Source organism: Cajanus cajan, chromosome 5 (genome assembly GCF_000230855.2).
Source record: "Cajanus cajan strain Asha chromosome 5, NIPB_CcT2T_4, whole genome shotgun sequence".
Taxonomy (NCBI): domain Eukaryota; kingdom Viridiplantae; phylum Streptophyta; class Magnoliopsida; order Fabales; family Fabaceae; genus Cajanus; species Cajanus cajan.
In genome coordinates this window covers 586,782-609,940 of record NC_138521.1, presented here as the reverse complement: position 1 = coordinate 609,940, position 23,159 = coordinate 586,782, and the positions used below count along the sequence as shown (strand labels likewise).

Here is a 23,159-nt window from a genome sequence, read left to right as displayed (position 1 = left end):
ATTTATTTTGTAATCTTAATTGTATATATTTATCTCGTTAATGGTTATTTATATATATATATTTTATATGATGATTATTAATTTTTTTTAAAAATTGTTCCTACTAATTTAGGATCTTGGATCCATCATTGCTCCTTAATTATATATATATTTTTTCCATTAACATATTTCTTAAGGTAAAATAAGAGAAAAAATATGTGTAAAAAAATAATTATTCACTCTATCAAAAATTAATAGACTTTTTAGTTATATATAATAAACATTTAACATATGCAATAAACTAGTTAAAATACTAGTACTCATAGTATCTTTTAACAATTAGAATGCACGCTTTTAAAAAACAATTAATATTTTTTTACCAAATTAAAAAAAATCACTTTAATTAGAGATATTTTAGTCTAAAAATAATTAAGATTAATATATAAGGCAATATAAATTGAGTCTTAAACAAATAATTATTTTAAGTTAAATCTTATAAATAGGAACAAAAGTAATATTACATTACTCCTTCAACATACAATGACTGTATTATATAGTTTATATACACATATTAGAGATTATAATAAATGTATCACTTTTTATATAATTTGACTAAAATAACTCACTCTTTTAATAAATGGACTACTTTTAATTGTGAATGTTAAATAATTTATGAAAGAACAAATTAGAAAAAAATTGTAAATAATATTATATTAAAAGTGAAAACAAAATTTATTTTGAAAATTTTTCTAAATGTTAAAATTTCAGTCGTTGAGAGATGGATAGAATAAAATGTTAAAATAAAATCCCTTTATTTTAAATATTTAGTTTTTTTAGATTAATATACATTAATAAAAAAAATATTTAATAGATGTAAATTTAGACTAAAAGATAGTTATTAATATCTCATTATTTAAACTTTATTATCACATTTTTGTAAAAATAAGTCAATAATCGATGAAAAAAACATATTAAATATGTACATAATTAAAAAAATATTATTTATATTTTAAGAATCTAAAATAACATTTATTTTGGAACAATTTTTTTTAAATAACTAAAGATTTGGACGGTGGAAGGACTTATTTTGAAAATTATTTTCTTTTCTTGCACAATATTAAATGACACCGGTGTAATTTTTATTAAGTATTATATCTCTCAATAACTTTATATTAAATATAAATTTTATAAATTTAACCGTTAGATTAAAAGTTCTTTACTCTTAGATCATACATACAAAATTTTATATTAATCCAAAATGATTTGATATTCATTATTATAAAATAAAATTGAAGTAATATATAAATTTGAAAATATAATAAAATATAAACACTTTGATTACTTTTAAATTATTGTTCAATTTTAACAAAATTTGATATAAACATATAAAACGATATGAAGTTATAATTCAACGATTGAATTTACAAAATTCACATTTAATATAAAGTCATTGAGCAATGTAATACTTGATAAAAGTTACACCAGTCTTGTTTGAACTCCCCCCTCTATATATATATATATAATAAGTTAACGCATTTATATTATTAGATGTCTTTATATTATGTTATGCGTAAAAGTTGAGGTTATTAAAGTATTTTAACTCATTATAAAAAATAAAATTTGTTTAAAATCTTAACTAAAATTATAATAAAAAGTATTTTATTTTGTAGTTATATTCATAATCTAAACCCTAAATTTCTATTTGTTTTCTTTAAAGACATCATCATTCTCAAATTGTGTTATCATTCTCTAATCTATCAATATTTTTTCTCTCTTACCTTCTTACACAAAAGAGCTTTTTGAAGAAGTTTCTCTAGATATAATTTTTCCCCTATTTTTCTTATTATGAATTATCTTAGGTTTCTTTATTTTCAATTTTTTTTTATTTATTTTGTTCTCGTCTTCATTTTTATGTTTATATTTTATTTATTTATTTTATTTTTTCTAAAATATACAATTACACATATAGGTTTGCATTTTATAATTTTAATGTTTATTTTTTTACTTGATTGCGTGTAAAAATATACTCTTATTCAATAAGTTTTAGTTATTCTTTATTCTTCCAAATTCTTTGATGGGATTTATTGATTTTTTATTTTAAGATTTTTATTTGGGAGTTTTATGAATTGTTTGGTTTAATAAAAAAGAAAATTGTTATACTTCCTCCTTTCATTGAAAATCGTAATCTATTTTGGCTCCCTCCAATAACCATCTAATTATGTAACAATCAAATAAAAAAATGCATAATGTTTGTATGTAAAAGAACTTAAGTTTATTTTCTTTTATTTTTTTTTACAATATAGTTGTAAAATAATTTACAAAATCATTTAACATTTTTTTAATGTTTGTTTAAATAATAACTAGGATTTTATAACCAAATATATAAAATTAATAAAATTTATTTTATTTATTATATAGTTATAAAATAATTGAATTATTTTATCATTTCATAATTTGAATTGACAAAATTAATAAAAAATAGTTTTAAATATTATATAATTTTATAAATGTTTTTAAACTTTAAATTATCCTATGTTGTCTTTAGTTGTGCATTAATCCTTATATAATGTGTAATCACACTTTAATGAATTCAAATAAATTACTTAGTTATCACACAGTTTTACATAAGTGTTATGTCTTATTTGTATCAAAAATACATGTCTAAATAAAAAAAAAACTTTTTTATTAGAAGTTCAATTATTATATATAATTGCTTCATTTATCATATTTATTGATATATTTTCATAGTTTAGTTTTTAAAATAGTTAATGGTGAAATACCATATTATTTGTGTTAGCATGGTTTCAATTGTTTTGTGATCAGTTTTTTACAACTCATTTGTTTAACTTGCATATAGTATGGTGCTTACATTTTGTAGGATATTATGTATTTTTCAAATAAATGATTTTGACTAGAGGTAGAATGATCCATTTTTTTTTATATTATAATAATTCATAAATATCAATTTCATTTGTGTCTAATATAAAATTTACCTTGTATTTTTTTCTTTTGTATGCATTTTTATTATATTTTATTCTAATTTAATGTAGAGTTGCTTAAACAATAATTATTTCATAAAATAATTGTAACACTCCTCATATTTGATATTTCAGCGGCTCCACTCTATGATATTTTACATAGTGACATACCTCATTGGTCGAAACCCTTCACTAGTTAGAACCTTTCATGGGTAGCCCTTTCATCACAATACTTTATATAGTAACACTATCTCGTTGGTTAAAACCTTTCACTGGTCAGAATCCTCTATGAATAGTCGTCCTTGCTGAGATGTTCGTTCGCTTTTAGGATTAACGACTGATCCCATAAATCAACACAAGACTTTTTAGTGTGTTTTGTTCTCACTCGCACACTTTTTGAGAAGATCACTCATCCCTAAATTACTTTAAGTCAAATATGTTTAACTGTGGAGTTCTTATAGAATAAGCTATCGAGAAATAGATGTATCTTGTTAGTATAAGTAATACAAATTAATTCCTTTAAGTTATTCTCAACTATACAATCTCACACTTATTAATTTCTAGATCTCTTTCATTCTGATGTGTTCGGGCTATTACAATATCCAATAGATCACATCCATGCCCATCTCTTACATCCGTGAGCATGACACCATAATTTGGAATTTAAGTAAGAAGGAAGCTTATATAGTCAAAGTGGCATATTATTACACCATGGAAAAATTGATCACCAATGAAGTCCATCGTGCCTTAGGTAACTGATGTTAATATAGAATCTGAACCTACCTCAAAGGATGAAAATCATGCTATGGAGATTAATGAGAGGTTGCCGACTAAGGGTGGGTAGATGGACCTGGGTCCGTGGACCGGTCTGTAAGCTCGCGGATTTCGCGGATAACGGACCTGTTTTTTTTCAAATTTGTATGACTATGTTTAATTTTTGAGCCCGACCCGTGAAGTTCGCGAACTTGGTAAATTTAATCCGTGAGCTCGTGGACTAGTCCATGAACTTCACTAATTAATATTTTTAAATATTTGATTTTGATATTAAGTTGCGTATTTAATTTTTAAATTATTATGACATTAAAATTATGTTTAGTTGGTATATATTTGTCATTTAAATTATTATTATGACATTTTGATGCTTTTATTATTGAAAGTTTGGTACTATTATTTAAGTATTTATAATTATTTATTTTAATATTTTAATATTTAGTATTTTAAATCATTTTAACTATTGATAAATTTTGATAAAATTTAACTTATAAATAAAAAAATATTTTTTCTTCTAGTTTTATATATTTTTATTTTTAAAAAATTTATTTTTTTAACTATTATTTAAGCTTGGAAACCGGTCTATTATTTACGAATTTTGGCAGGCTAAATATAAATTTAAAAAATAAATTTATTTATTTTATGGATCGGACTTATCCGCGTTCCGTATACCCAACCCTATTATCGACGAGACAAAGGCTGCAGACGAAAGGAGTTCCATACTCAACTATCTGTGTTTTTTTTTGCGAAATTAATATCCAGAACGAGTAACATCTTCTTCGACTGCATTGAGTCCCAACGTAGGTGGGAGGAAGTTGGGCTTTGGTCTACTATCTGACGCATAGTATAAAAAGGTGATGACCTCACTAGTGTCATGTTCAAACTGTTGCATACTTTACCAGCATCTCAACGTCAAGATCTTGCCACTAAAAGTAAGCATCATAATATTTTTTTAATTATTTATTATAAAAATTAATAAATTTATTATATATATAATAGTTTATGTTGGAAAGAAAATATAAAAGTACTTTAGATTCTCAATACATAATTTATTATTAGTTTAACTATAAAAACAAAATTATAAAACAGTATTTATTGAATAGAAAATATTTTTTTATTCATAAAAATTACGATGACAATAATAAGATTTAACACAAAACTATGTGAATCGTAAAGAACATGATTAACATCATTTACCAATTTCAATAAAATTTATTTAATAAAAAATATATATTTAAGAATGTTCCATAGAGCAATTTTTTTTTGTCTGCGAATAGCAATTTCTTTATCACCCTTATAGTGTATTTGGATGGAGAATTTAAATAGAGTAATTCATTTATTTGAAGAATTTCAAATTCTTTGAGGTGAAATACCTTGTTTGGATGAGGAATTTATAAGGAATTTGAAATTCAAGCATTTGTGAAATTCCTTGAAATAGTAGAATTTCAAATTCTCCCAAAAGAGTAAGAATTTGAAATTCCTCATATTTTTTTCTTCTTATTTCACTTATATATTTTATCTTATCTCTTATTTCTTCATGTTTTTAATTATTGAATATTCAAAAAATATTTTTAAAATTATTAAATATTATTTAATATTAATTTTTAAAATTATTAAATATTTAAAAATTAGCAAATATTTGTTTTTATAAAATTTAATTTAAAAATCTCAATATATAAATATATTTTTAAAATCAATTTTATCATGATAGAATCAAATTATCATATCCAACCTAACAATTTAAAATTTGAGAAATTTGAATTGACTTATCCAAACAAAATATTTTAAGAATGATAGAAATTGAAATCAAAGTAATTCAAATACCAAAAATTTAAAATTCCTTGAATTTGTAAAATTTCTCATCCAAACACACCATTAATTCAATTAAAAATAATAACAATAAAGATTTCACCAAGAAAACATAAATTTTCTCGTATGGAGTTCTGGTTCGAAATGTTTTTAAGGAACATCTTATTTAGTGTTATTTTTTTAATGAAAAATAATGTCAGGGATGAAAAAAAAGCAAAAAAAAAATGAAAATTGTTATAGATAAGACAATTTTTTCAAAAGGTTTAATAGATTGATTTTCCTTCAACTTTTTTTTTTTTTATAAAAAAATTCTAATTAAGTTCCCTAATTTAAAAAAGTTGTAATTGAGTCTTAATTTTTTTTTATACATTTTTTTATTTGAATGTATAAAAATAATTTAATTTATTAGTATAAATCATTACAAATAAAATTCTCTAACTTAATAATTACGTGTTTATTTAAAGTATCCTTAATTTAGTTATATAATATAATATAATAAATATATCATGCAGGCATGTATAGAGTTTGTTTGTTTGTTTGTTTTTTTTTTTTTTTTTGTAGAGAGGCACATATAAAGTTGAATAATATAATATTTATATTCACAAAAAATTTACGGATAATTGACCATACATAAACCTAAGGCTAATAGATAGAAAACCACTATCAAATTATAAATATTTTTTATAAACACCCATTGGCCTGTATCAAGTATCAACATAATAAACTCCCCAGATTCTGGTAAGTGAAAAGTTTGTGCAGTGAGACTTGCCTCAGAGAAACCTAACAAGCTTGATCATATATACACCTTTTTTTTTTTTTTTTTTTTTATAAGTACGTCTTCTTTTTTAAAAAAATTAAAATTTTAAAGTATTATGAATTTTTAATTTTACATTCATAATATTTAATTTAATATTTTTGTTTTACACATCTTCTTTCTCTTTTTCAATTTTTACATGCACTCCCTTACCTTTCCTTCATCTCACCTATTTTAATAAAAAAAAAAATCTAATTAGGTAAAAATTATCGAGAAAGTCACACATATTTATAATATTGTCGCATTCTAGTTCTATATATGAAAAAGTGAAAGAAGTTAGGGAAGAAAATATTAATGTAAAAATCGAGAGAGTTAAAACTACATACCAAAATAGGTTAAAAAATTGGAGAAAAAAGAAATGATGCATGTGAAAATTGAAAGAAAAAAAAATATATGAAAAAAAGAAGAGTTGGAAGTATAAAATTAGAAAAAATTTAAAAAAAACTACAAATATTTTATAATTTTTAAAAAAATAAAGGAGGTGTACTTATAAAAAAAAGGAGATTCATGATATATACACCTCTTTTTTTCTATAAGTACACCTCCTTTTTTAAAAAAATAATTAAAATTTTAAAATATTTTTAATTTTTTTTAATTTTACATCCATAATATTTAATTTATTACTTTTTTTTTCACACATCTTCTCTCCTTTTTTCAATTTTTATATGCACACTCTTACCTTTCCTTCATCTCACCTATTTTGATAGCATGTGAAAATTAAAAAAGAAAAAAAATGTGAGAAAAAAAGTGTGTGAAAAAAAGAAGAAAATAACAAATTAAAAGTTAAAGGTATAAAATTAGAAAATAAAAAAAATATATTATATTTTATAATTTTTTTGAAAAGAAATAAAGGAGGTGGACTTATAAAAAAAGAAGATGTATATATCATGAGCCAAAAAAGGAAGTGTATATATATCACGAGCCACCCAACAATAGATATTGGGCCGAAGAAGGTGGGTAAGTATCCAAAACGCGGCCCAGAAGCCCAGTTTCATGTCGTTTCTTACTAACGGCTCAGATTTATGGAAGCCCAAGCAAGGAGTCACCGGAACTGAACGGGTTAAAAACTGAAAATCAGCAACGTTGTTATAGAACGGTGTGTTCTTTCTTTCTACTCAGATCTGCATCTGCTTCTTCTTCTTCTTCCTCTGTAGATTCTGCTTTCGTGTGATTTGGAATTGCGTAGATCTGATCTGATCTGAGAGAATTGCAGATCAGAAATGGAGAAGTCGTGCACTCTAGTGGTTCACTTCGACAAGGGAACGCCGGCGCTGGCGAACGAGATCAAGGAGGCGCTGGAAGGAAACGATGTCGCAGCGAAGATCGACGCGCTGAAGAAGGCAATAATGCTCCTCCTCAACGGCGAGACGATTCCGCAGCTCTTCATCACCATCATCCGCTACGTGCTCCCCTCCGAGGATCACACGGTGCAGAAGCTCCTCCTCCTCTACCTCGAGATCATCGACAAGACCGATTCGCGCGGCAAGGTGCTCCCGGAGATGATCCTCATCTGCCAGAACCTCCGCAACAACCTCCAGCACCCCAACGAGTACATCCGCGGCGTCACTCTCCGCTTCCTCTGCCGCCTCAACGAGTCCGAGATCATCGAGCCTCTCATTCCTTCCATTCTCTCCAACCTCGAGCACCGCCACCCCTTCGTCCGCCGCAACGCCGTCCTCGCCGTCATGTCCGTCTTCAAGCTGCCGCAGGGGGAACAGCTGCTCGACAGTGCGCCGGAGATCGTCGACAAGTTCCTTTCCACCGAGCAGGATCCCTCCAGTAAGCGAAACGCGTTCCTCATGCTTTTCTCGTGCGCGCAGGATCGCGCTATCAATTATCTTTTCTCAAATATTGATAGGATTATTGACTGGGGTGAGCAGCTTCAGATGGTGGTGTTGGAGCTCATTAGGAAGGTTTGTAGGAGTAACAAGGGGGAGAAGGGGAAATATATTAAGATTATTATAGCATTGTTGAATGCCCCTTCCACTGCTGTAATTTATGAATGTGCTAGCACTCTTGTTTCGCTCTCCTCTGCTCCCACTGCAATTAGGGCTGCTGCTAGTACCTATTGTCAGCTTTTGCTTTCCCAGAGTGATAACAATGTGAAACTCATTGTTCTCGATCGTTTGAACGAGCTCAAGAGTTCCAATAGGGATATCATGGTGGAGATGGTCATGGATGTGCTTCGGGCACTTTCCACTCCCAATCTTGATATTAGGAGGAAGACTCTTGATATTGCTCTCGAACTCATTACTCCTCGGAACATTGATGAGGTTGTTATGATGCTCAAGAAGGAGGTTGTGAAAACTCAGAGCGGGGAGCATGAGAAGAATGGAGAGTACAGGCAGATGCTGGTGCAGGCTATTCATACTTGTGCTATTAAGTTCCCGGAGGTGGCGAGTACTGTTGTGCATTTGTTGATGGACTTCTTGGGGGATTCCAATGTGGCTTCTGCCATGGATGTGGTTGTTTTTGTGCGCGAGATCATCGAGACCAACCCGAAGTTGCGGATTTCTATTATCACCAGGCTGTTGGATACTTTCTATCAAATCCGTGCTGCAAGGGTGTGTTCTTGTGCACTCTGGATTATTGGGGAATATTGCCTGTCGCTCTCGGAGGTTGAGAGTGGAATTGCAACCATTAAGCAGTGTCTTGGTGACCTTCCATTTTATACTGCTGCTGAGGAAGATGGCCAGGAGACATCAAAAGCTTTACAGCAGGTTAACTCAACCACTGTGTCTTCTAGGAGGCCTGCAATTCTTGCAGATGGGACCTATGCCACCCAGAGTGCTGCTTTGGAAACTGCCATGTCACCACCTACCCTTGTACAGGGGTCTCTGTCTTCCATTGGGAACTTGAGATCACTGATTCTCTCGGGTGATTTCTTTCTTGGGGCAGTGGTTGCATGTACCCTGACAAAACTCGTCTTGAGGTTGGAGGAGGTCCAGACCTCAAAAGCTGAAGTTAACAAAGCAACTACCCAGGCCTTGTTGATCATTGTCTCAATGCTGCAGCTGGGTCAGTCTTCAATTCTTCCTCATCCGATTGATAATGATTCTTATGACAGGATTGTCCTCTGCATTAGATTGCTCTGCAATACGGGTGATGAGATAAGGAAGATATGGCTGCAATCTTGCAGACAGAGCTTTGTGAAAATGCTTGCAGATAAGCAGCGCCGTGAGACTGAGGAGATTAAAGCTAAGGCTCAAATCTCTAATGCGCAGCCTGATGACCTTATTGACTTTTACCATTTGAAGAGCAGGAAGGTATGATAACTGCATTTATTTACTCTTGATTATACTAGTTATCTGACCCATGAGATGCACGGAACATTATAATTGTCTATCTAGTTTGTTAGTTTTTGTTCTTATATTTTATATATTATTATCATTTAATATGTTATCAATTTTCTTATACAAGATATATTGCCGCAAAAAATAGGCCTTCAAGTTATGAGCACCCCCTGTTAGCTCATATAGGTGCTTAGACCAATGCAATCAAACAAATTAAATAATTTAATCACTACCCCACTAAAAGGTGGCAACATGAAAACAATTTTGCTAGATTGTGAGTGTAGATGCCTTTGAATGGATGAAGAGTTATGTGAACTTCCACTGACACAGCAGTAATATATGTTGGAGTGACCAAAACTGAAACACCCCATTCCCACACTGATATAGTTAAATTGCTTGGATTTCACTATGCATAAGGTTAGGATTTATATTTGGCTTTGGTATTTTCCATCCTCCCCCCTCCCTTATTTCTAGATGAGACGGAGGTTGTGTTATTTGAAAAATGTAGATGAGATGTTTCACAGGATTATCTCTCAACTTGATTTTCTGTATGAATAGTGAACACTTCATTTTGTGTATGAACAGTGAACACTGGAGGGAATAGATACATATTTTTTTTATTTATAATTTTTTATTGTACTCAATTTTGTTAGCAATAATTTGTTTACATATTTTATTTTTGGGTAAATTATGTTTTTGATTCCTTTAGAATTTTTTAAGTTTGGTTTTAGTTCCTATTTTTTTTGGTTCTATTTTGGTCCTCTAATTTGAAAATGCACTACTTTTGATCCTTAAAGTGGTTTAGGTAGCGCTTTATAACCATTTTTGAGTGCTATCTAAATTATTTTAATTACCAAGTGATGCATTTTCATATTAGAGGGACAAAAATAGTTCAAAAATATTTCAATAGACTAAAACCAAATTTCAAAAGTTTTAGAGGGACTAAAAACATATTTTTCCCTTTTTTTTATATCAATTTACAACAAATAATATTTGAACTTGTAGACCTCTGACCCTTCACAACTAAACATATCTCTTGCATGACACATGACAAAAATAGTTCAAAAAAATTTCAATGGACTAAAACCAAATTTCAAAAGTTTTAGAAGGACTAAAAACATATTTTTCCCTTTTTTTTGTTATTATCAATTTACACCAAATAATATTTGAACTTGAAGACCTCTGACCCTTCACAACTAAACATATCTCATGGATGACACATGATAAACAACAGTAAAACCAATAGAGCATAATGGTAGTTCATTAATAATTACTCATTGCTATTGAATTTCATGATACCTTTTAGATTCTAGCAAAGACAACTTCTTATTGTTATTTCCTTCATAATGATAATAAGGAAAAATTACAGAAAGTCACTAAAACATGTGGGTACTTATCTTCATAAATCAATTTCTATTAAAACTATTATACCTTATGCAATTTTATAGTTCTCATAACCTTCAATGTCACAAGGAATAATCTGCGTTATTGAAGTTGCGAGGAATCAAAAGAGAATGAAAAGGAAATGAAATGAGAGATTGAAAAGATAAAGAAAATGATTACTTTGTGGGGTACTGTGTCGCTAAAAATTATAGATTCCAATCTTGTGCAATCAAAAGAGAATGAAAAGGAAATGAAATGAGAGATTGCAAAGATAAAGAAAATGATTACTTTGTGGGGTACTGTGTTGCTAAAAATTATAGATTCCAATCTTGTGCAAATAACACCAAGTTTGTGAATGTGTATCTTAAGATTTCTTGAGTTCTTTATTTTGCATGATGTGAATTTTTCTGTATTTTATGTTAATATTAAGTTGTGATAATATGCATTGCTTGAATTCATGATGTTAAATTGGCTTGTGTCACTTGAGTGTAATTCCTGCCAGTGGCTTATAATACAACAAATTTTGTAGCAACATCTGTTAATGTGTTTAACACACTAGCTTTTCTTGTGTTTCTTTTCTAATGTTCAATCTGTGGATTTTTTTATATTTTTTTTATATATATATATATTTTTCTGAATTCTTCAGGGTATGAGCCAACTTGAGCTGGAAGATGAGGTTCAAGATGATCTCAAACGTGCTACCGGAGAATTTACAAAGGATGCAGATGATGCAAATAAGCTCAATCGCATTCTTCAGCTCACTGGATTCAGTGACCCTGTTTATGCTGAAGCATATGTAACAGTGCATCACTATGACATCGTTCTTGATGTTACTGTCATCAACCGTACCAAGGAAACTCTTCAGAATTTGTGTTTGGAGTTGGCAACCATGGGTGATCTCAAACTTGTTGAGCGTCCACAAAACTACACTCTAGCTCCAGAGTCAAGCAAACAGATTAAAGCCAACATTAAGGTTTCGTCAACTGAAACGGGAGTTATATTTGGTAACATAGTCTATGAGACATCTTCTAATGTTCTTGAGAGGACAGTTATTGTTCTAAATGATATCCATATTGATATCATGGACTACATTTCTCCTGCATCTTGTGCTGATGTGGCATTCAGAACTATGTGGGCTGAGTTTGAGTGGGAAAACAAGGTATATATCTTTCCTCTTTCTCTCCTTGGGTATTTTTTAAAACAAGGGGTAACAAAATTATGGTGCTAACTTTCTTTCCCATAGCAATCCCACTTTCACACAAAATTTTTTTTGGTACTTTAGCGTTTAGAGTCATGGTTTGCTCTTTTAATGAGACCTGGATGTTTTTATTAAGTATGAGTTCATAAAGTTATGATATGAAATTTGTTTTTTAATAGCACTTTCTCTTCAATATATGCATTGGTTATGGTATCTTGATGGTTGAGATCATGCTATTTGACTTTGAATTTCATATATTTCTAGTCATATCCTGCTAATATGCATCAAAGGCAAACACCAACAACAATGAATTCATGGTGTACCCATGTCGTTGGTGTTTCTAGATATACTTATAATACAGGTATGATGCCAAAATTGGCACATCCGTGCGTTGGAAGTTATCACAGAAGCATAAATGTGATAGGGATACATGTATTCGGCAGTGTATTTCTTCATGAACTGGATGGTATTTCTGATTCGTTCATTAAAATGAATTTTATGCTTAGGTTGCTGTAAATACAGTATTACAAGATGAGAGAGACTTCCTGAACCATATTATCAAGTCTACAAATATGAAGTGCCTGACTCCACCGTAAGTTCTCTGACTCAGCACAGGTCTTGTTGTAGACGCTAATTTTAACCACGAAAGATTGTGTGCAGACATGCAAATTTATGACAGATATTGTATGTGTTCCAGAGCATCTACTACTTGGGAAAACCTGTTTGCTTTTGCTTTTTCCAAGAAAAATGTTTTTAAAATTAAAAAAACAACTAAAATAGTTATAAAAAGCTGTAAATAAACTATATTTTATCCAAAAGACATTTGTGGAAATTGATAGTTCAATAGCATAAACAGTGAAGCTCCACAGAGATTTTTTTTAAATGCTGATCTTTTCTCCATATTCATTTTGTTGAACCACTTGATATCTGCATCTTCGTTTCTGAAACTTAACTTTGCTTGTTATTTTATTTTTTTGGTCACGGATGAGTTTTATTTTGACAATATATAACATCATTCTAATAAATTGTAGAATGTTACTTATCATTAATGTAGGGACATTGTCATGTCTTGATTTTACGGGGATTCAGTCCATATAATCATTTGGTTTTATTGTGTTTTGTTTAGATCGGCATTGGAAGGGGATTGTGGTTTCCTTGCTGCAAACCTTTATGCTAAGAGTGTTTTTGGGGAAGATGCTTTGGTGAATGTGAGCATCGAAAAGCAAGCGGATGGTAAGTTGAGTGGATACATCAGAATAAGAAGTAAAACTCAGGGAATTGCCCTCAGTCTTGGGGATAAGATAACTTTGAAACAGAAGGGAACCGCTTGATAGGAGCAAATGCCCCGTTTTCTCTAATGTTTCTCCGGTTGTATGTCTTATCAACTTTGTGTAGCTTCTGGTGGCGGCTAACTTCAAGCTTGGTTATTGCTTCAAATTCTTGTGGCTCTTGGTAGCAGCCGACTTGTTAGTATTAATATTTTTCCCTTTTAAAGTTCCAATTTTGTCTGTATTCTTTCCTTGGATATTGCTCAAGAAAAATCCTTATTACCCATCATCTTTTATTTTTCTACACATGGGAATGGACACCGTATATTGATATGAGATTCAATCAAGTGACTATTTGTTCTGGTTGGTCTTGCTTGCATATATCGCCAGCCTTCGGATAATAATCATCAATGATTAATGGTAGCAGTTATCACGTAATTACTTGTGCCTTGGCGATCATTAATAGTTTTATAATTTTACGTTCGTGGTTTCCCTTCTTTCCCCGTGGTTCCGTTGTTTCTTCTTTCAATAACTTTTGTTTATATAACATTTGTAATTTTAACATCCCCTCCTTGATTAATTTAGAAACATCCAAAAGACACCATAATTCTTTTATTGGTTCAGAAATGTATCATATTACTAGTAAGAGTTAAACTTCAAACCTGCATCGTTCATAGATCATAATTCATAAGCTATGACCCTGCTCTAATGAAACAAGAGTTCGTCTCTATGGAGTTTATTGTAGCACAACTCTGCAAAGTGTGCGATTCTTTGTAACATTCGATTGTATTTTCATTGTTACGGAACAAGTTGAGAGGGAACAAAGACAATACAGTATGTACAGCCTTTTACTTGTTTGGATACGATTAAATGAGTGTTTGGTATAAGATTTGATTTGATTTTTATAAAGCCATCTGAAGTAAACAAGAAAATTAAGTCTAATTCAATTTAAATGAAATATGAAACTCAAATCAAATTAAAATATTTTTTTGTGATTTGATTTGGTTTAATTTTGCGGCTTTTAAGATTTGATATTTAAAATTTAACTAAAAATATATAATATTATGTTATTTATTTAAAGATCATATGTAAAAAAATAAAAGTAAAAATATATTAAAATATTTTGATCATTTAATATATTTAACATCAATGCTTATTTTATTATTTTAGTAAAAACATTTTTTTAACACAAATTTTAGTTATCATATTAAATATTTTTTCTCACGTATATATATATATATATATATGCGTGTGTACAATTTGTTCTTTAAAAAAAATTGTAAACAATTCACAAATTTTTATTCTAAAATTCATATTAGTAACTTACAATTTTGTAAAATACTTTTTAAATATTATAACGTATATTTGAAAAGAAAAATACTTTTGAGTAGTTTAAAATTTTATAAAACATATTTTATGTTATGTATCAATTTTGTATATATGTATTATGTAATATCCCACCTTTTCATAATAAATTAATACAAGATTTTTAATTGATTAATTGGGATTATATTATATTTTGAGTGATATTTTCAAAATAATAATAAATACTGTTTATTAGTTATTTTCAAAATAGTGAAAAATAATTAATTGGACTTTTTATCAACGAGTTATGCAAGGGTTAGGGTTAGCGGTTTATTTAAATATGTTAGTAAGGTTAAAGTTGCTTAACTTCATCAATTAACTCGTGTGTCTTGTGATCCAAAAAAGAAGGAGAATTAGAGATGGTTGGAGAGGAGCTCAAAAACTCAAACCCAACTTTTAGCATCCATCAAGGTAAGGAGGGAGTGAGAATCTCACTCCAAGGTGTAGGTTATTTGTTGGGTAGAAAAATTAACTCTCAATCTCGTTACTTGCAATTAAACCCAAATTTTGTATGTAACTATAAAGTGTATTCGTTGCCTTTTGATTTCTATATATGTAAGTGTGTTGTTGATATGTAAATTGCTCTTAGTTATGAATCTATAAGTGTTTGTGGGTTTTCGAAAAAATCCTAAGGACGAATAAAAAGTAAATTATTGAAGAAACAATGACATATAGTAATTACTTGTGATAGAACGAATTAATTAGACTTAGATATCCTCTTATAACATGAAATCGTGACGATGGTAAAATCCAAATTGAGAGTGTAGCTCGTGATTTTGTAGAACAAGTTTTTACTGATATCGCATCAAGCACCATCTTGGGCTTGCTAGGTGTGTAAGCCCAAAATGCTTGCCACATCATTGACGTTAGGTGTGAGTTCCAAGGGACTCCTTGTTGTGATCTTGTTGGGCACAGGAAGAGTCACACTGAGGCATGATCCTTCTAGAGGCTCGCGACCTTAATCGTGTTAGGTGTTGGGCACCCCATGTTGGACATCGTCCTTATTTGAGATTGGTATATGTAAAATTGTGTTTTTGATTATATTAGCATTGATTGACGAATCACATGAATAAGTTGAGTGAGTTATTGAATTACTTGTGTAATGTGAAGTAAATGAATAATATGTGATGTGCTTAGGGTTGAGAATTGAGAATGTATGAGGAGTATTGGAAGCCTATAATATTGTTTAACATGAATCATGTGATATATAAGTGATCAAGTGAGCAAGTCTAAGTATAACTTAGCGGTGAAGCAAACTGAGAATTAAGAGATTACGTGGATATGATTTTTGTGATCATGCATGAGAGTTTGTATGTCATTCATCATTTGCATAATTATGTTTTTGTGTGATGAGTACTATATGAAATACGTTGTTAGAAAAGGTCCCCCTTATATAAAAGTTTGGGTATTCCATGACCTTAGAGATAATTAAGTTTGAGAGCCCTAGTCCTACCACTTTGTATGCATAGGGTGAAACTTGACTAACATAATTATTCCGATGTGCCACTAATGCATTTTCTTCTAGTATAAATTGCTATGATGGATTGACCCAATATGTATTCTTAGACTACTCAAACTTCGGATGGTGATAAAGTATTTTACTAGTGCCACATGCATGTAGTTAGGAGAGTCTTGTCCTTGCATGAGCATAACATACCTTTGTATATTAATTATGTTATTATGATGATATGTGGTGTGATAGGATATGGAATGTTCATTGTTTTATTACTACATTGCGATGAATAAATTATTGTTATTGATTATATTTTATCTAGTTATATATTTTGTATGTTTGTAGCTATCCGTCCATTTCCTGCATCAGTAGTCAGAGTGAAATATGTTCTTACTCTCATTTGTCTTTTGTGTCTTGTTTTTGGTATGTTATGCAAGTGACTTTGACTTTGGAGGAAATTGAATTGGTGATGAGATTGCTCTAATAGGATGTGACATTGGGACTTTAGTACAAGGGTTATTTTCTATTTTATTGCATTAGAGATTTTTATTTCTTTTCTTGAAAAAAGTTTTTGCAACATTTGATATTTCTTGTAATTACTTTAATTTTAGTCTTGTTATGTTTGGAGTTTTGAATGTGATATCTTTTACCCTTAGTTTTCAATTATTAAATAATGTTTTTCAGAATATTATTTTATGATATTGAATTTATGTATGAGGAGTAGAGGGTGTCACACACTATGCATTTAGATTTTTTTTTACAAATAAGTGTGATTTGGTTTGATTTGAAGTGGTTTCACATTCTAATCCGAAAACTGAATCAAACCGCGCAGTTTTAGAAATTTAAAAACCAAACCGAATCGCTAATTTGCAATTTTTTTTATCAATTTTTAATTTTTTAGATCAGTTTACAATTTTTCATTCGGGTTGATTCTGTTATGAACACTCTTAGGAAGAATACAAATGTTGACATTCTTTATTTGAAAACAAAAAAGAAATAGTAAGTGTAAATAATAGAAAAACCTTTTAATTATGTACTTAAATAAGTAATAAGTAATTACTTAACATTTTCACATGACACATTTTCGTGTTATGTCAACATTGTGTCATCTACCTAATTGAACACCATGTCATCCATTAATTTCATATCAACTAAAATTGTTGGACTTTTAATAAAAAAATGATTGAGAAAATAAAATTGCACGATTATGTTACTTGAAAAAGTAACTAGTTTCACATAATTGTTATGCTAAAGACTAAAAATATAATTAAGCTTAAATTTAATAAGAGTTATTGAAATAAATTAAATTATTTTGATAAGTTTCATTCAAAAATCAATAAAATAAATAAATAAAACTTTATTTATTTGTAACAAGTATATCCTCCAATAGTCCAAGATTCATTCTTTGAGATATCAAAGTGAGTTTTTATTTATTTATTATTATTATAGAATCAAACTATCAAACCATTGAATCGCAAGTTATTTTTATAAATTTAAATAAATTTTGTAAGAAGTTTTTATCTCGCGTTAATCACGAGTGTACCTGTAAAATAACAACTTCGTAACTTGTATGCTTTTTCATTGTGACATTTGCTTCATGACACCAGTTACAAGACAAATTAAAGGCGCGTAAAATCAAAAGGAGTTGCGTGCAGCGAAAACTCGAAGTTCGTTGTATTTTGTTGGGAGATTGTGGAGGCAATTGAAGCAAGACTAGCAAGCAGGTGTTGGTCGTCTAATAAAACAACAAAGCTAGGCTTGACCAACACAATATGAGGAATAAACAATGACTACAGAAATTAGTTGTGCATATGGTACCCTAATTCAAGGAAATTCTACCGCCTGGTGGTTGAGATTACTGAGATGTTTGTATTCCAAGTGAAGTTATCTCCCTTTTACTTTGTTTGTTGAGTTTGGTGAAGGAATGTGAGTGGGGGCGATGAACAAGAAACCAACAAAGATTATCTTTTTCATTAGACCAACCTTCATGTGTAACTTAATGCAATCTAAAACTAAAAGCCAAACTAGTAATCATTTCAAGTTAGTACTTGATTTGCCATTGACATGGAAATCAAAGGGGATCTTGAAGCAGCCAGAAATAGCTTGACAACTAGTTTGGAAACATCAAGCGCTATTGCCTCTGCATTAGATGAGTCTGGATCAAGATTGGAGCTACTTAACCAGAAATATCTGTCCTTGCAAGCTTCCCTTAGACCCATCTCAATGCAAAGGTGCACATTAGTTAACATTGACCATGGTATAGACAGTGTTCTATGTTCTGCTGCTGCCGTCCTCAAGGTTTTTGACTCTGTTAATCAGTTGGAGCATTCTCTCTTGAAAGACCCTTGTTCTGATCTACACACCTATGTCTCAGACACAAAGAAGCTTGAGGAGGCACTGAAGCTCCTCACTGATAATTGCAGGTTAGCAGTTGGCTGGTTGAAGGGCGTTTTTGAGTTCTTACAAGACAAAGCAATTACCAATGAGCTTTACCTGTTGAATATGAAGAAATCTTTGAGAATATTGCAACAATTGCAGGCCAAGGAGGAAGGTGCTCGCCTTGATGGAGGACTTCTTAGTACTGCTTTTGACAAACTAGAGCTTGAGTTCCACAGGCTTCTGATAGCAAACTCGATGCCTCTTCCTTTGGTTTCGTTGACATCACACATTGGCCAACAATTTTTGCCATTGACAGGTTCTTTGGCAGGGAAGTTGCATGCCATCATTGAGAGATTACATGCTACTGGCAGGCTAGACAAGTGTCAATCTATATACGTTGAAGTTCGAGTTACGAATGCTCGTCGAAGCTTGAAGACTTTAGATTTGAGTTACTTCGAGACTACAACAGCTGAATTTGAGGCTGGGCAGTGTATAGAGAGTTACATAGACCAATGGGGCAGCCATTTGGAGTTGGTTGTGAAGCGATTGCTTGAGATTGAGTGCAGGCTCTCTACTATTGTCTTTGAGAAAATTGGGCCAGAAGCATGGATGGGGTGTTTTGCAAAGATTGCCACTGAATCAGGGATTCTTTCTTTTATTCAATTTGGAAGGATAGTTACTGAGAGGAAAAATGATCCCTTCAAGTTGCTGAACCTGCTGTCCATATTCAGGGTCTTAAATGGCCTAAGACTAGAATTCAACCAGCTTTTCAGCTGGAAAGCTTGTAAAGAAATTAGAACTGTGACAGAGGATCTTATCAAAAAAGTAGTCAATGGTGCCAGTGAGATATTCTGGCAACTTCCAGCACAAGTTAAGTTGCAAAGGCCAACTTCTCCTCCCCCAGATGGCAGTGTTCCCAGGCTTGTAAGCTTTGTGACAGATTACTGCAATCAGTTGCTTGGTGATGCCTTTAGGCCACATTTGACACAGGTTTTGAGAATACATCTTAGCTGGAGAAAGGAATCATATGAAGAGGGTATTGTTTTAAGCCAAATATATAACACAATCAAGGAGGTTGCGGTTAATTTGGATGCTTGGTCCAAGGTCTATGAAGATATCACTTTGTCCTACCTTTTTATGATGAATAACCACTGTCATTTCAGCAATTTGAGGGGTACTGTGCTTGGAAATATGATGGGAGATTCTTGGTTAAGAGCACACGAACAATATAAGGACTATTATGCAGCACTTTATTTGAGGAATAGCTGGGGAAAGGTTCTACCTATTCTTGTAGTTCAAAAGGACATACTTTCATCCTCTGGTGCAAGTGTGACAAGCCAAGATTTGGCAAAGAAGCTAAATGCTTTCAATTTAGCTTTTGATGAAAGGTACAAGAAACAATCTAATTGGGTAATATCAGATGAGATCTTGAGGGAAAATATATGCAAGCATTTGGCGGAAGGTATTGTGCCAATCTACAAAGCCTATGTCAAGAATTATTGTTTGTTAATTGAAAGTGATGCTAAGGTTGACAAGAATATGAAATATACTGCGCAGAGTTTGGAGAACAAGATTTGGTCTCTGTTTCAGCCAAAGCAGAGGAAGGGTAGTAGCATTAAACAGACAGACTTGATTACTAAAATAAAAGAAGTCAGTCATCAATTCCGTTTGACTCTAGCTGCTCTATGATTTTTTCTCTCTTGTAGTTAACATAATGGTAATGTAACTCTAACGTAATGTCTGTGTAGAGAGATACAAATCATTTGCACGTAGGCCTTCACTGCTACTTGTATGCAATCACAGTTAAAAGCTTAATTAATATTTTTAATAAAGATAACTTTCACTTTCGTAAATTTATTATCTTTTAATTTTTAAAGTTTCATTATTCCATTTTTTTATAGAAAAAAGATGTATATAGTAACATGAATAAATGCCTCTCATGGAATTATATATATAAGTTTTTTCTTCTCTTATAATGTATGTTACGTAATGTAATTACTTTTCCATTTTTAAGAAAATATTGGAAAAAAGATTTTCAAGTAACAAAGTTGCATTCTTCAACAAACTCTAGTTTTAGATTATTCTTAAGCTTAAAGTATTTATCATATTACATGAAAAATATTTTAAGATACTTACATTTGGTATTAACTTAGACACGAATCAATCACATCATATTCACGCAACATACATTCGTCGCAATGGAAGTGACTTACGAATCTATATAAACTCTACCCATAGTGTTACAAGTTTGAATCTTGAAATAGCCATTCTGACAATTGCTTTACCTAATTACGACCTTTATTCAAGGATTAAGCTGATAACTATGCCTCCGGTGATATCCAATCAAAATAAAGAAAAGAAAAAGAAAAGATATAATTAACCTTATATTCTATTCATAACACTTGGCATATGTCTGTATACTACTTGTTATTTAAATGTCACACATTTATAGATGTATGAGTATATGCAAACACCTACTTGAATCTATTGAACCCGGTTTTAATCTCAAAATGCATTGCCTATACATTATACCACGTGCATAGGATTTTTCCTGCTTTTGCTACAAAACACCTAAGAACTTAGAAGTACATCAAACATTGCATCAACTCTTTTGTTAATTAGTATATTTTTTAAGATCGGTAAAAGCAGTTCAATATCCTGTCATAGCCCGCTCACCACCCCACTCAACTAGATGAATCAAAACTTGGCATGCAAAAGTAAATGAAGCCACGATAAGACATGAACATATTCCTTGAAAAATTACCAACGATGGATATTCGACAAAGATGAGAAAATAAAACAAAATTGGTGTGTAGGTTACAGAAAACAGGACTTCACTGGCTTCAATTGCTTAACCTTGGTAAAGTCTGGATGTTGGAAGTTCCTTTCAACCTCCCAAGCGAGTTGTGACATACAATTAAATGTGGACTTGGCACCTTTTTCATCGGTGACTTCTCTGGGGAAAGGAATGCGGACGTCAAATACACCTCTGTGAGGGGAAGACAAACGCATGTCAAACCCCAACCGATCAACCCATATCATCTTTGCTTCCGAAACCTTCCAAATACAAACAAAGATAGCACAAGTAATTTAGAGTGGGATGCTGTTTAACAAAGTGTTTCCGATGACATTATTTAATAGACATAGATAATAAACATGTTTGGAAAACTTCTCTAAAAACACTTACAAGATAATGAGTTTATGCATAAACTAATTTTTAAAATTTTTCTCTTTCTCATATTAGATTCTTCAAAAACTTATTTTTAACTTATTTTAGCCATAGAAAAACTTATCTTATTTTTACATTCTATTTTATTTTTCTATGAATATTGAATACTTTTAGAAAGGTTTATCTAGATAGACTAGAGTGTTAGTAGTTACAAACCAGAAAATCCAAATCAACGTAGACATTGCAAAATCGGGTAATGTCTTCCATGTTGTTGGTGTTGATTTCAGTGACTAAGTTGAGTGCAGAGTCTCGAAGAGGATCTGGTTGAGCATTTTTGTAATCTGAAGACGTGACCCACACGCCATCCTGCAGTGAAGCAAATTACAGGCATAACCATAAGAAGCTAAATTGCAAGGTTAGATAGATTATGGTAAGGTTAATGAGTGTGAAGTTGGTTTCTACCTCCTGAATGTCTTCCAATTGCAGTACACGATCCACGGCAATAATGTAAATAAAATCTTGATCAACTTCTTCTCCAAACCGCTTCCTCCACACAGAAACAAGACGCTACACACAGACATACACAATGAGACGGGGTTTGATTTGATAGGGAAGGGAACTAACTAGTTAGTTTTCATTTGGAAGCTAATGAGTAGTGACTAATTCCTCGAAGTACTGAAGCTAATGACTAATACTTGAGATCCACTCAAAGGACTAACATCTCTCAGCATACACACAAACTATGCTTAAGGGACTACTTAGTTACCTTTGGATCTGGTGGTTTGGTAAGGGTTCCTTGAACAGTGCATTGAGGAGTGCGCAATCCAGATTGTTGAAACTGATAAACAAACAGAAAGGAAAATAAATCAGTTGAAAATAGATAATCAAGAGAGTGTATTAGAGAGTGAGAAGAGGTACCTGAACATGAAGAGAAGAGGGAATGTTAGTGTGGGAGGAAGTGAAACAGAAAAAAGGGGTGCCATATTCGGGGTCAACCGCGAATCGAACCCCAGTACCCAGAGGCCAACCTTCTTGGGTCAACGTACTTAGCGTGCCCACGCGAGCCAACTCCATTATGGTCCTCGATACCTCTGCCGGATACGGCTTCGTTTTGCTCTCACTTTTCATTTCCAATTGGGTCGACGACGACACCGAGCATTTTGGGCCCCCATTTCTCATTCTCCAAGAAACGAAACCTTTTCTTTTGGCCGCGCTTGATGGTGCGAGCGTCACCCATGGGCTCGCCCTCGCCGCGCCCAACTGCCTCGTTTGAAGAAGCATTTCTTCACTCTCCGATCGC

General features: G+C 31.4%; 3 protein-coding genes across 3 annotated transcripts; 2 read left to right on the top strand and 1 right to left on the bottom strand.

Annotated features, from left to right (window-relative positions):
- Positions 1-7,405: 7,405 nt before the first annotated feature.
- LOC109807664 (coatomer subunit beta-1) lies at positions 7,406-13,859 on the top strand. Its single transcript, XM_020370238.3, has 4 exons — positions 7,406-9,617; positions 11,674-12,186; positions 12,732-12,817; positions 13,352-13,859. Exons 1-4 carry the CDS (start codon positions 7,572-7,574, stop codon positions 13,554-13,556), a joined length of 2,850 nt encoding a protein of 949 aa, XP_020225827.1. The 5' UTR covers positions 7,406-7,571; the 3' UTR covers positions 13,557-13,859.
- Positions 13,860-15,064: 1,205 nt separating this feature from the next.
- On the top strand, positions 15,065-20,949 carry EXO70G2 (exocyst subunit exo70 family protein G2). The gene has a single exon (XM_020371168.3). It carries the CDS (start codon positions 18,376-18,378, stop codon positions 20,377-20,379), a length of 2,004 nt encoding a protein of 667 aa, XP_020226757.1. The 5' UTR covers positions 15,065-18,375; the 3' UTR covers positions 20,380-20,949.
- A 476-nt stretch (positions 20,950-21,425) lies between these two features.
- On the bottom strand, positions 21,426-23,140 carry PGR7 (proton gradient regulation 7). Its single transcript, XM_020371583.3, has 5 exons — positions 22,778-23,140; positions 22,626-22,697; positions 22,322-22,426; positions 22,076-22,225; positions 21,426-21,747 (listed from the first exon to the last, which is right to left on the bottom strand). The coding sequence occupies exons 1-5, from the start codon at positions 23,138-23,140 to the stop codon at positions 21,508-21,510; spliced, it is 930 nt and encodes a 309-aa protein (XP_020227172.2). The 3' UTR covers positions 21,426-21,507.
- Positions 23,141-23,159: the final 19 nt, after the last annotated feature.